This window comes from Trachurus trachurus, assembly GCF_905171665.1.
Source record: "Trachurus trachurus genome assembly, chromosome: 14".
Lineage (NCBI taxonomy): Eukaryota > Metazoa > Chordata > Actinopteri > Carangiformes > Carangidae > Trachurus > Trachurus trachurus.
Genome location: NC_139903.1, coordinates 30769042 through 30783685, shown reverse-complemented (window position 1 = coordinate 30783685; position 14644 = coordinate 30769042). Strand labels below are relative to the sequence as shown.

The 14644-nt window shown below is 44.6% G+C and overlaps 1 protein-coding gene across 8 annotated transcripts in view; it reads left to right on the top strand.

The window, feature by feature from the left end:
- The window catches only part of nup98 (nucleoporin 98 and 96 precursor), a 28438-nt gene extending 17013 nt beyond the window's left edge, over nt 1-11425 (top strand). For all 8 annotated transcript variants that reach the window (XM_083987359.1, XM_083987358.1, XM_083987355.1 and 5 more), the window contains exons 24-35: nt 643-902; nt 1001-1179; nt 1745-2007; nt 3170-3445; nt 5101-5258; nt 5998-6138; nt 6228-6382; nt 7142-7363; nt 7990-8231; nt 8318-8472; nt 8568-8679; nt 9868-11425. In XM_083987359.1, coding sequence (XP_083843485.1) covers nt 643-902; nt 1001-1179; nt 1745-2007; nt 3170-3445; nt 5101-5258; nt 5998-6138; nt 6228-6382; nt 7142-7363; nt 7990-8231; nt 8318-8472; nt 8568-8679; nt 9868-10055 — 2351 coding nt within the window. In that variant the 3' untranslated portion in view covers nt 10056-11425. The remainder of the gene's footprint in view (nt 1-642; nt 903-1000; nt 1180-1744; nt 2008-3169; nt 3446-5100; nt 5259-5997; nt 6139-6227; nt 6383-7141; nt 7364-7989; nt 8232-8317; nt 8473-8567; nt 8680-9867) is intronic.
- Nucleotides 11426-14644: the final 3219 nt, after the last annotated feature.

The following is a 14644-nucleotide window of genomic DNA, read 5'->3' as shown; positions in this document are numbered from 1 at the left end:
ATATACAGTGATGGGAGTAACGCTGTTAGAAAATAATGATACGCTGATGATAATGATACCGAGTGAGTTGGTTAGTTCCAGATAAACAGGAGGTTAGAGGGGGGAGTCACAGTAATTAGACATATTGGAGTATTTTATAAAAATAAGATAGTTACTTTTCTTGGTAATTAGTTAATTTTATAATGTAATTCAGTTACTAAACCAGTTACTTTTTGGGGAAAGTAACTGGTAACTATAACTAATCACTTTTTAAAAGTAACATTGCCTATATATATGTCAACACTCTATATATCAGCTGCAAACCTAATTGGTCAATTTGTATCTCTCTTTATCTCTAGTTCAAATCAAATAGCCTTTATTGTCATTGCAACAGATAAGTGCAACGGAATTTGCCACATCCATTCCAGGGCTAAAACAGACTAAAACAAGCTAAAAAGGACAATCTCAATGACACGCATGCATACTCACACAAGAAGAAAAAATAAATAAATCATCCAGTTATTAAAAATCAGTATTGATTTTTTATCTCCATCTCTATATATCTCTATCTCTACACCCGTATCTCTATATTTCTCTATATCTATCCCTATATCTCTATCTTCATCTCTATATCTCTATCTCTCCATCTCTCTCTCCCTCTAGGTGGTCTCCTTCAGGCTCGTTTCAGCTCTGGCCTGCTCTCTCAGCTGTCAGACTCCCCCCGCCCGTCCTTCCCTCCCCCTCTGTCTCGAGCTTCACCATCGTTGGCCGACTCCCCCCGCTCTCTGCACTGGGCCGCTCCGGTCCCAGGCCCCTCCTCCTTCCTGCTGCCCCCCCGCACCCAGGAGCCCGCCATCAGGACGGTGGGCGTCCGGCGGCTGGGCAGCCCCGTCCCCCTCAAAGAGTCGGTCACTCAGGGGAAGGTCAGTCCAGAGAGGCAACAAACACAAACCAACAGTCAGCTCAGGTGAACCCATCAAATGCATATAAAACCTGTGTGTGTCTGTGTGTGGTTCCACAGGGGGGTTTGCTGATGGATGCCGGGCTGTTTGTGGGCCGGTCCTTCCGGGTGGGCTGGGGTCCCCGCTGGACGCTGGCGCACTGCGGCCACCAGCTGAGCTCACCGTCCAAACAGCTCGACCACCAAGAACTGAGCAAGACCGACTTCAGCTTCCTGCCCAAACCCGCCAGGAACAAGCCGTAAGACACACACACACACACACCGCTAGGGCTGTCAGAACAAACTTCACTATTAACAGAATTCAAATTATTTTAAAAATTAAAATATTCAAAGGTGTAAACTGACGTTCCAATGTGTGCCTTCCACAACGACACAAATTAGCGTCGTGCATAGCGACGTTCGAGGTAGTAAACAAGTTGATAAAACAAAACAATTGAGTTGTTGTTGTGTGCGTCGTAGAGCTGCAGCTTCAAATTTACGAACAGAGTTTTTTTGATCGCACCTGGATCCACTTGGATCAACTGTGATCCGTTGCACCACTACTTGTAATATTTAGATTTCCCTTCTTGAAGTTTTATATTGAGTTGGTAAAACTTAAGTGTGAAAATGTTACATAACAGATTTGGTTGGAATGCCCTTTAGTGGACGTGCGATGTAGTAATAATAAGCTGGTTTATGAGCTAAAAAAAAACATTAAAAATTTGAATATTTAACATCATAAGTGTTAGAAACTGGAATCTGATTTGGGGAGAAGATTGATAGTCCCAGACAGCAGTGGTGTGTAACGGAGCTGTGTTCCTACAGACTTGCTGAGTCCCCCTACAAGGTGGTGCTGGAGCAGCTGGTGGGTCTGGAAGCTCCAGAGGTGAAGTGGAGGGAGGAGGAGGAGGAGGATGAAGAGAGTCAGGCGGCGCTGCAGCGCCCCCTGGAGATCTGTCTGGAGCACAGCACGGTCAGCACCGAGGCCTCGTCCTGCCCCCTGGTGCAGCCGCAGCTCGGCGTGGAGGCGCTGCACGAGTACGCCAAGTGGATCACCGAGCTGAACAACAGGCGCGGAGACACGGACTGTGAGTAACACGGCGCTAACAGCACCTGCCCCGTCAGAACCAGCAGTTTAAAGCAGAGTCCTGTTTGTTATCTGATGGTTCTAACAGCTCAAGACACAATGGATCTCATTCATGAAACGTGAGCAGCACGGATTTGTGTGTAAACCCTGTGCAGCGCAAATTTACGTGGATTTCCGCATTCATCAATCTTTTAGTAGTGCTGATTTTTTCGTAGCTACTCACAAAATCTACACCTGCTCCGGACTGTGTGTAGCGCTTGTGTAAATGTAGGAATGCAAATAAATACTGCTTGTCACTGTTGAAAATTACAATTTTAATCCGTATTACTCTCTCTCATGTTCAAAATATGCAGACGCCTTTGAAACACGTCATTTAAACATGACAAACAATTAGAAATATTTGGAGAGAGAGACGTTGTAGGGATCGGACACGCACAAACACGTCAAGGCTCCATCTAATGATGATAATAATCTGATATAAAACCGGAAATAACTTTTTTTGTGTTGCATACGCGCTTGGTGGACGCACACTTCACCCTGCGCAGCAGCGCAGTCGGCACCGGTTTGGATGGAGCTGTGACAGACGGCTGGTGCTTCTGTAACAATATAACCTGCCTATATAACTTCATGTGTTCATACAACCATGCTCCTCTACAGCTGAGGCTGTGAAGAGCCTCCTCCTCCCGTCGCTGCTGTAGCTCTGTAGTTGTGTGTATTTTTTTTTTTTTTCATGTTTCAAGGCAAAATCTTCTTGCTTCAAGTTTTATTTGTCACTCCAAATTGAAGATTAGCCTGCCCTACAGTAAAAATGGCCTAAATAAAATAAAAAGTGGAGTAAAGCAATATATTAAGCAGCAATATTTAAGCATCAAAGATGTTTAATCAAACCCACATAGTTTGAAACAACGTTCAAAACACACACAGCCAGTATCAAAACTAAACATAAAGTCCGCTAGCTTAATGCTAACGTATAATGTAAAATCTCATAGACTGGCTAACAGAAATTAGCATCGCAGCCATAGCTCTTCTTCTTTCTCTGCTTTTATCGGAGCGTTTATATCGGATCAGGACATCCCTAATAAATACGGAACCTGTTGCTATGGAAACGGAGGATGATGAATGTGTCTCACAGTCTTCCTCCCCCTCCCTCTCTCCCCCCCCAGCCCTCCTGGGCCACTGGGCCGAGGTCTGGACCCTGTGTGAGGCCCTGTGGGGCCGTCTGGGCCCCGTGGACCAGGAGCCCGACGCCGAGGCCCCCAGCGACTACGAGCAGCAGCTGGAGCGCCGCCGCACCTTCTCGGCCTGGCTGTCCAGCGGCGCCACCTCCAGGGTGGAGGAGGAGGTGGCGCTGGCGGGGAAGGGCCGCCACACGGACGCCATCTTCAGCTACCTGACAGGAAACCGCATCAGCGAGGCGTGTCGGCTCGCACAGAAGGAAGGTGAGGAGGAGAGAGAGCAGGAGCAGCTGATTGGAGCAGAGGAGTGTTCACTGGCAGTGGCGTCCCTAGGCTAAAACATTTGGGGCTAAAGCCCCGGATGTTTTTTAATTAGCCCCGAATATTAATTTTCAATTTGGCTTTGGCACACAAGTGGTTAACACCTCCAGGTCGCACGTGACGTCATTCACCCAAAACAGCAGCGTCAGGCAGCAGGCGCACTTGACAACAGGCAGGCTTGACAACAGCAAGCTGTTCAGCTGTCTTTAGCAGCTGAAGTGTAACAAGATGTCACAAAAAAAGATTTCCATGTTTTTACCCCCAAAGGTGGTCAGCAATCAAAGAGGTAATGGGAATAGAAATTATGTAAAAAATGTATAATTTCGAAAAGAGTGTTGCAGCTGGAACTACTAGAGGGAAGTAGCTAACGTTAGCTAGCTGGCAGCTAGTTGATATTACATGGGAAAAAAACGATCTGTTATTATTAAAGCAGATATCAGCTTCACGGCCGTTTCGGCTAATGCTGCGTTCAAGGCAGGCTTTTGAAACCGTAAGTTACAGCTTCAAGTCACAACTACGACTTGGTAGCGTTCCAGGTAACCCGTAGCTCGTGTTTTTACCATCCTGTTGTCTGTGAAAGTTCCCTATAACGGCCACTCGTAACTTCCGACCCGTGAACTCGTACCAGATCGAACTGGTATGACTTCACAGGAAGGAAAAACACAAAGTACGAGTTTCTTTGAACGCACCATGAGTTAGCAGCCCCCGCCCTTGTCAGGCATCAATTGGTCCTCGTGCTACGTCACCACATTCACGCGCATCCCTTGGCTGCACACACAGCCCTTCATGCCGTTCTCTCTCCTCATTGGATAACACTTGTATCCCACAAGGAAAATTTTCTCCTCGGGTTACAGCAGAGCAGAGTGACGGAGAGACTCGTGTTTAGGCTGAAATACTTCATGTAAGTGATTGCTGACGGAAAATAGGACTATTTAGGACTTATATTAACAAAAACATTCCACTGATATCTGCTTTAACATCTGTCTGTAAATGCAATTGTAGTGTGTGAGAATTGATCGAATGTCTCTGTCTAAAAATTTCGGCGCATCTGCTTAACTCTTCTGGGCTAAGCCCCAGATGTGTCAAAATCCTAGAGATGCCCCTGTTCACTGGAACCAGTAATGGGAGGAATGATGTTATGAAATAACGGCACTACTTTTAGTAACGAGTAAACAAAAAAGTTACTTAGTTTCCCCCGTTATTAATGTGTATTGTCCCTTTCAAATAAATAAATAAAAATAAGTTATGACGCCGTTAGGATGTGGAGCCCCTGCCTGTGTGGAAGGATACTGAGTGAGTTGGTTAGTTGCAGATAAACAGGAGGTTAGGAGGACGAGTCCAAGTTTGTGCAGCAGATGAGGTTGTTAAATCTGAGACTGACTGTCAAAGTCTCTGAAACCTCCTCCTCTTACTCTGAAAAAGTGAGTTTTATTTTGAAAGGGTGCAGTAAACAGTAGAGACGTAGGAGAGGAGCTGTCACCGATATAGCTGAAACTCCACCCCTCCCCTCAGTGCCTTAATTGACATGAGGCTGAAGTGTTCCGTGTGTCCGTGGTAACCAATGCAGCAGCGCTGACATCCAGCCGTCTGTCCCCCAGGAGACCACCGTCTGTCCCTGCTGCTGTCCCAGGCCATGGGCTCCCAGTACAGCCGGGACCTGCTGAGTCTGCAGCTGGCCGACTGGAACCGGCTGCAGACCGACTGCTACCTGCCTGAGGAGAGGCTGCGCATCTTCACACTGCTGGCAGGGAAACCGGTACGACCCCGTCTGAAGAACTCAGAGGCCTTCAACAACTCTTTAAAGGGATAGTTCAACATTTTGGCACATAATCCCTATATTTTTAGGAGTAGTCTCATTACCTTTAATCGTCAGTGCAAGCTGTTTTTAGATCACTGGAGCAGAGACGTGAGCTGCTCAGCTAACGCAACGGAGGCTAATGGTACTTTCGCTTTTCCCTCATCAAACTAAATACACAATCCAACAACTCCAGAACATTCAAGTGGACCAGTTGTGACCTGCACATTCGTAATAATAATGGAACATTACAAGAGGGAGTTGTTTTCGAGGCAAATGCGTAGCTGGAACTACATCCCAGACACGGCTGCTGGGTAGAGTAGTTCCGAGTATTTGCTTCATGTGTCGTAATATTACATAATTCTACATTATTTCATAGCGTGGTGAATGTGCAGGTCACAACTTGTCCATGAGAGCGTTTTTGAGTTGTTGGATTGTGTATTTGATGAGTTTGATGAGGGAAAAGCAAAAGTACCATTCACCTCCATTGCGTTAGCTGAGCAGCTCACGTCTCTGCCCCACCGATCTAAAAACAGCTTGCACCGACAATTAAAGTTAATGAACCTACTCCTAAAAATATAAGGATTTTGACAATGGGCCTATTTGCCAAAATGTTGAACTATCCCTTTAAACTCAGTCGACCATTGGGGAGTGTGTGTGTGTGGGTCACAGGTTGCTCAGGCGTGTCCTGTCTCTACAGGTGTGGCAGTCGTCGGACTCGGTGGTGAACGTGTGCTCTCAGCTGGACTGGAAACGCTGCGTGGCGGTGCACCTGTGGTTCATGCTGCCGCCCACCGCCTCGGTGGCCGACGCCCTGCACAAGTACCAGGCTGCCTTCCAGGTCAGCGCCGGAGATACACGTCTATACGTCTAACACCTGCTCAGTGTTGTTCTAAGTTGACTCAGTGACCGGTCCTGTCCGTCCTGCAGGGCTCGTGTGAGGGGGGGAAGTACGCCTGTGCCCCCACGCCTCCGTACCTGGAGATGGAGCAGCCGGACCTGGAGGAGGAGGAGGAGGAGGGGGAGGAGTCTAAACGGCCGCTGTACGACCTGTGCTTCCACCTGCTCAAACTCTACAGTGACAGGTGAGGCAGTCTCCACGCACAAATTCCCCAAATCCGATTTTTTGTTAGGCTGTTCACATTACGTCTTTAAAGGGACAACGAGGAGTTTTGGAAAAGCGAAGCGTTTTCACACTACATTTATGAGCCTCCGCGCACCGTGAAATTCTTTGACCGGCGCAAGACAGACTCATGTTTTCATTCATCAAGAATTAAAGTCAGAGGTTCAAAGATGATCACATACCGTCGTAGTTCTGACCATAAACGGCGATTCAGCTGCGTTATTCTCATGACTCGCCACGAAACCGAAAGTAAAGAAACGCTGGTCGGCTCGCCCAGCATTTCCACCACCACTAATAATAACAAAATAACCATAGAGACAAAACCATATATTTATCGAAAATGGGCCCATTAACAAGTGTGGTCAACGTAGATTCATCCACATTAATATGAGACTTTTTTATTGTCGCAGAATTTTTCGTTCTGCCGATGGAGAAACTCCTCGTTGTCCCTTTTTAACATGATTATAAAAGAGTAACATGATGCATTAAATGAAGTTATTCAACATAAATGTATTAACATGATTATAGAGAGTTCAATGCAATTTCACTCCTTAGGTTTCATTTTAAAACTGGACATCCCAGCAGTTGTGATCAAGTGTTACAAATATTATCAATAAATATTTGAATATTAATAAGCAAACGAAGTTCGAATATGATTTATTTGGGGCAAATGTCAAAGCCCTAGTTCACACTGACCTGTCCCTCCGTCCCCGTCCTGCAGACACTACAGCCTGCAGCAGCTGCTGGACCCTCTGACGGTCACCTGGCAGCGTCTGGACTACCGTCTGAGCTGGCACCTGTGGGGCGTCCTGCAGGCGCTGCACTACAGCCACCTGAGCAGCTCCCGCCAGGGCCTGCTGCACAGCAGCTACGCCGCTCAGCTGGAGAGCGCCGGCCTGTGGCACATGGCCATCTTCATCCTGCTGCACATCCCAGACCACACGTACGTCTCCTCACGGCCCGCTTCCTCTGCACTGCAACAAAAATCTTTCCAAGAATATTTGTCCTTTTTCTTGTCAAAATGTCTCATTTCTAGTCAAAACTAATCTCTTTCCACTTAAAATAAGACTCATCACCTAAAAAATGAACTTGTTTTTAGATCATTTTCACTTGTTTCAAACAAATTTTCACTTGAAATAAGTAGAAAAATCTGCCAGTGAAAGCAAGTTTTTTGTGCTTGTAATAAGGAAGAAAAACTTGCTCCACTATCAGATTTTTCTACTTATTTCAAGTGAAAATTTGTTAGAATAAGACACGTAACACGTGCAAACGTGCAAAAAACATCTTTCCAAGAATATTTGTCCTTTTTCTTGTCAAAATGTCTCGTTTCTAGTCAAAACTAATCTCTTTCCACTTTGAAACAAGTGAAAATTATCTAAAAACAAGTTCATTTTTAGGTGATGAGTCTTATTCTAAGTTGAAAGAGATTAGTTTTGACTAGAAATGAGACAAATATTCTTGGTGAGATATTTGAGTGTTTGCTGTGTGCCCCGCCCAGTCTCCGACCCATGGTTAACCCTTGTCCCTCTCTGTCCCTCTCTGTCCCTCTCTGTCCCTCTCTGTCCTCAGTCAGCGGGAGCGCGCCGTGCGGGACATGTTGACCCTCCACTGTCCCCTGCAGGAGACGGACGAGTCTGTCCAGAGGGAGCGCTTCCTGACCCAGAGGCTTCAGATCCCGGAGCGCTGGCTCCACGAGGCCAAGGCCACGCGGGCCCGTCGGGACGCCGACAGACACCAGGAGGCTCTGCACCTGTACCGGGCCGGCTACTGGAGCCAGTGCCACCGGCTGCTGATCCAGCACCTGGCCTCGGGTCAGTCCCCCTCGCCGGTTCGGTCTGCGACGGTCCGAGTCGGCTCCGAGGTTCTAACGGCGTTGTGTCCTCTGCTCCTCCCTCAGACTGCATCATCAACGACAACCACGACTACCTGCTGGAGTTCCTGGAGGGCCTGGCCGTCCCCGAGCGCAGCACCACCATCCAGGACTGGGACACGGCGGGGAGGGTCTACCTGGACTACATCAGAGTCATCAAGACCCTGCAGGACATCCAGCAGGTACCGTCTCTCCCACGGCCCTTAAACGCAGCAGCGGGGTGTGTGTGTGTAGTAGTGGGTGTGTAGTGTGTGACGCGTCTCCTCCTCGTCCTCAGATGGAGAACGCCGGCTACGAGCTGGAGTGTCTCTATACCGACGTCACGTCTCTCTGCAGCAGGATCGAGCTGCTGCCCTGCAGCACGGCCAGAGACCGGCTCGCCCAATCAGGTGAGAGGATTTTACGAGTACTTATGCCCGGTATCGAACTGATACTTGATACCAGTATCGGTATCGGTGCATCCCTATTTTTTAACATTATTTTAAGTTGCAGCTCTAGTAGTTTGGTCAGTAAAATGTTGAAAAATGTCAATCATTGTTTCCCAAACCACCAGATGACGTCCTCAAATGTCTTGTTTTGTCCACAAACCAAAGAGAGACTGAGTTTATTGTCATAAAGGAACAAAGAAACCAGAAATATTCACATTGAAGAAGCTGAAATCAGAGAATTTTGAGTTTTTTTGTTAAAACTACTCAAACCAATTATTTGATTATCAGAATAGTTGATGATTGATATAATAATTGATTATTGTTTAATTAATTGATTAATTGTTGCAGCTTGGGGCGGTGTTTAGAGCACCCGCCCCATGTATTGAGGCTATAGTCCTCACTGCAGGCCCCGGTTCGAATCCCGCGTCGAGCCCTGTCCTGCGTGTCATTCCCCCTCTCTACCTCCCATTTCCTGTCTCTTTCTCAACTCTCCTGTCCAAGGCAAAAAAGCCCCCAAAAATATACTAGTAAAATAAATAGTTGCAGCTCTACACTGATCTGATCAGGTTGAACTGACCTGAGATCAGCTCCCTTCTTCAGTTGCAGCTGCAAACAGGAAACTTCACTGAATATTGTCAGGACACTTGCATGAGACTGAAGGTGTGGAGTGTAACCGACAGTCATCTGACCACCACAGTGTGTTGAGTGAAGCTTTAAAGGGATAGTAGCATTTTTTTTAAAGTGGGGTTGGGGGTTGTTGGGTTGTATGATCTACAAATAGCCCCTAAGTACTTTAATTGCAGTAGAAGACTCTCTGCACTCCTCCCGTTAGCAACGCCAGCCCATAGCCCTGCTGCCAACTGCTGATCAGAGGGCGCTAACCCTGGGTGGAAGGACACGTGAGTTGGTTAGGTTAGGCTGCGTTTTTCCTGCACTTTGAGGGGCAGGAAAAAATTATATCATAGTGAACAATGGAACTGTGTATTTTTTTCAGGTAAAACCTCTTTTAGGTCGTGAAAATAGGCCGTTTCTTTGGGTCTGTTCACAACACTGTATGTTGTAAATCTCTGGGCAGGGCCCCACTTTAAAAAAAATGCTACTATCCCTTTAACCCCCTCCTCCCCCTCCTCCTCCCCCCCCTCTCTGCAGAGATGGCGAAGCGCGTGGCCAACATCCTGCGTGCGGTGCTGAGCCTGCAGCAGGGCGACTCCCTCAGCATCCCTCTGGCCCAGCTGGCCCCCCACATCACCCGCCTGCCCATGCCCGAGGACTACACCCTGGAGGAGCTGAGGGGCCTCACGCAGTCCTACCTGCGCCAGCTCATCGTCAGCCAATGAGACGCCTCGCCTGCCGTTTCCGTCAGCCAATGAGTGTGTGTGTGTGTGGGGTGACGTCGTGACATCATGACGCCGTGATTGAAGAAAGGATCAGAAAAGTCTGGGAGTCTCAGACCGGTCAGAACCTGCAGCTGCTTCACGTCCTGCACGTCGCCCGCTTGAGTCTGCGCTCGCTCATTCCTCGTGTGTGTGTGTGTGTGTGTGTGTGTGTGTGTGTGTGTGTGTGTGTGTGTGTGTCAGTCACAGTTACTCAGAGCGGTCAGCTGCTTCACTTCATCTGTTATTTTAGAGCAGCGATTGTCAGACTGAGGCCCCCAGGGGTCCAAGTGTGTATGTATGTGTATGTGTGTGTGTGTGGGGGGTCTCAAAATGATGGACAGGAAAACAGGAAAGTTTAGTTACATCTTAGTTTTTTCTGTTTGAAACCCTGGTTTATTTTACCTAAAATATATATATGTATGTATATTTAAATGAGAGGAGGAGGAGCTCACTGTGTAGAACTGGTTCAAACCGGTTTGACTGGGTTTGAAGGCTTCACCGGCCGAGAAGAGTCGGTCAGTGTTTGATTCATTTTGAATCCACTGATAAAACGTACAACCATCAGTGGAGCTCCAACCAATGATGAATATGTGGATAGATGAATCCTCCCCGATCAGCTGATGGCAGGACGAGGCTGAGGTCATCTCGACGCAGAAAAACACTCGACCGACTCCTTTTTAAATGATGCGCTGATCGTCGACGTCCCGTCAGACTCACACTCCAACGCCCACACATCAAGTCAGTCAGTTAGCCGTTAGCTTAGCATCTGTCAATATGTGTATAAAGACGATCTATGTGAATACGAAACGAGGGGGTTTGGACGCGCACAACGACGACTCAGAGGAAAACTCAACATGCAAAGTGTAAAATGCCGAATGGTCTATTTTTGTAGATTTGTTGTTTTTCTGTTTGGTTTGAATGTAAAATCGAACGTGTGTCTAAACCGAGATCAACAACGACAAACAAGTGTTTTTTTGTTTTTGTTTACTTTTTTGTTGCACTTCATCAGTGTGTCAGGTTTTCTAAAGCAAAGCGTTTCCTTCCACATGAACACGTGGTTACAGAAATCTATTTTTGAAAGTTGGACATGGGGTCACTTTTATCCTCCACCTTTAATTCTTAAATTGGATGCAACGTCCTTGAAATGAAACGCTTCACTTATTGATCAGTGATTGATTTTGATTAGTTACTTCTGCTCTTTGTCATCAGCTGCCACTTTTTTTTTTCTTTTTTCTTTTTTTTTGGTTTGTTTTTTTCCAAAGTAAATTCAGTTTCACTGTTCCTCGCTCCACATGACGTCTGTTAAACACAAACTCTGTGTGTGTGTGCGTGCGCGTGTTTACTGATGATTTTGTTGATAATATTTTTTAATAAAATCTAGTAGAAATAAAAATACAATCTTGTTTTTGCTCTTTGTTCCCATTCTGATCTTTAAAACTGAGCTCATTCACTCACTCACTCTGGTCTTTAATAGAGGAAATAAAATGTTTCTTCAACTTAGTTTGACCTCACTCTGATTGAACTTTACACGCTCTCACTTCTGACCACAGTTTCTTCTAAATGTGTGACTTCATGTACTTAGTCTAAGACTTTGTGCAGCACCTTCTTATCCCACCAGGGGGCGACAGCTCACACTGGTCTACATCCTGTATCATCTTTATTACAGTTTTTCTCGATTGCTAAAACACTAATAGTCCAGGCAATTTAGCTCATTTTGGACCCAAATATAGAACTAATTGTCACAGAAGGTTTTTCACCATACATCATTTCTATGAGGTGTCTAGAACAACATACTAAAAGTCCTAAGAAATCCTAGTTGGGGAAATATGTTTAATTCGCATCATTATTTACTGTATAAGTCTATGGTGCCGACAACAATACACCCCAATGGAGCTATTTTTTTCCTTTACTCCTATCACAATGAAACTTTACATGATGAAAGTATCCATGAAATGTAACATTTTTTATATTACAAGTTTCTTTGGAAATTAATTTGAATATGCAAATGAGCCTTACACTAATCAAATATGCCCAAAATACACCCGAATAGGCTTCTTTTTTTCCTTTACTCCTACCACAATGAAACATTGCACAATGAAAGTAGACATTAAAAGTAACATTTTTTGTATTACAAGTTTCTTGGAAAATGAATTTGAATATGCAAATGAGCAATACACTAATGGAATATGCCCAAAATACACCCGAATAGGCTTATTTTCTTCCTTTACTCCTACCACAATCACACGTCACAAAATGAAAGTAGGCCTATACATGAAAAGTAGCATTTCTGTATTTCAAGTTTCAAGTTGGAACCATTGCAATGAGTCTGGAAACATTATTTTAAGGCCGAAAAAACGGCAATGTTACTTTAACTTATTGAATGGAATGTGTTAGTTATTTGGCCCCTGTTGCTGCTTGTGGCTTTATGGCTTCTTGGCCATAAGTCAATTAGTTTTGAGCTCATTTACATATTTAAAATAGATTTTCCAAGAAACTTGAAATACAGAAATGTTACTTTTCATGTATACTTTTATTGTGTGAAGTGTGACTGTGGTAGGAGTAAAGGAAGAAAATAAGCCTACTCGGGTGTATTTTGGGCATATTCCATTAGTGTATTGCTCATTTGCATATTCAAATTCATTTTCCAAGAAACTTACAAAAAATGTTACTTTTAATGTCTATTTTCATTGTGTAAAGTTTCATTGTGGTAGGAGTAAAGGAAAAAAAGAAGCCTATTCGGGTGTATTTTGGGCATATTTGATTAGTGTAAGTCTCATTTGCATATTCAAATTAATTTTCAAAGAAACTTGTAATACAAAAAATGTTACATTTCATGGATACTTTCATCATGTAAAGTTTCATTGTGATAGGAGTAAAGGAAAAAAGTAGCCCCATTGGGGTGTATTGTTGTCAGCACCATAGACTTATACAGTAAATAATGATGCGAATTAAACATATTTCCCCAACTAGGATTTCTTAGGACTTTTAGTATGTTGTTCTAGACACCTCATAGAAATTATGTATGGTGAAAAACCTTCTGTGACAATTAGTCTGTCGTAAAACGCTATTTTGCCTGGACTATAAACCCTGTTGTCTGAACCAAATGCTCAGTTGCCTGAACCCACTGATTGAATCAGTCTCTCTCTTTTGGCAAAACCATCAGCACTTTTCACCTGTTTAGACACAACTTACCAACACATTTTCATTGTGATGCACGTGTGTTGCATAATGCTGAGCACAGGGGGCAAAAGTCAAACACAAGTAAAGCACAAGTTTCACCGGTGGAACACAACTCAAAATTGATAACACTTGTGTCCAATGATGTGAGGGAACATATACTGTAGCTAGTTCAGGATGAAGTCCTGTGGCCTGATCCAGTACAGAGAAATGATGCTGTGGCTGAGTTATGCACTTCTCATTTCTATATTTTTAATAACATCAAGTGCTAAATGCACAAGATTTCTGTTTGTTATTGTACTGTACAAGTGCTACGTGTAAAATGCACAAGATTTCTGGTTTTTGTACTAGAGTACTATGTACAAGTGCTAAATGCACAGGTTTTTTGTTTTGCAACATGCATTTATGGGAAGAAGAAAGAAGGAAAAGGGGATGAAATGGATGTGGGGAGGGAGGGAGGAGGGTGAAAGAAAGGGAAGGAGAGAAGTGCTACAGTGTAAATGCACAGGTTTTTTGTTTTGAAAAACAAAAACAAAAAGGGGTTATGTTCCTCCATTGCTTGTGTCAATCTAGGTCAAAGAGGCAGCTGCTAAACCAACAGGTTTGCTGCCAAAACCTTGTGTTGCATTGTGTTTTCTATTTGTCTATGTAGTGTTTAGTGACTGCTCAGTAGTGTTTTTAATTTTGATTGACTCGGGGCACGATTTGACAACATAGTTCAATTCTGGGCACAGATTGAACTGTTTTGAGGTGAAAGTTTGGTTTTGCAAGAAGAGTCTGAGGTTTTGTGAATGTAGCTTGGAAACTGGGGTTTGTGTTCACAGATTAGAGGAAAGGAGAGCAGCTTTCGAGAAATGTGTCTTAGCACATGGAGGCTGCAGTGACTGTTACAGTTTTTCTCGATTGCTGAGTGTTAGTGTAGCACATTCAGTTAAATACATCGGTGTGTTTTCCACGTGTGACTGTGTACTAAGGTGAAATTAACACGAGCAATGAATCTTTTCTTTATGTGGAATAAAATATGACATTTACAACAGCTATAACATACCTTGATATAGTTTGAATTAAAATGTGAGTTCACAGTTTCAGAGAATCTGGAGCACATCATGTGTCGACTGTTAGAGACATTTAGAAAATGAGTTTTTGTCGGGGATGAAGCACCTGGTGATGATGTCTCTACAAAAAGACTAAAAGACGTCTCTACACAGTGTTGGAGGAGGCATCATGATACAACTGAGATCACTAGTATTTGTATTTTTCATGATTCCTTCTCTGAACTGAGACATTAAACTGTCGACTTGGTCACGGGTTGAACTGAACCTGTTGATCTGTAGCTGTTTATTCAACAACATTCAGGACTGTGCAAAGGTTTT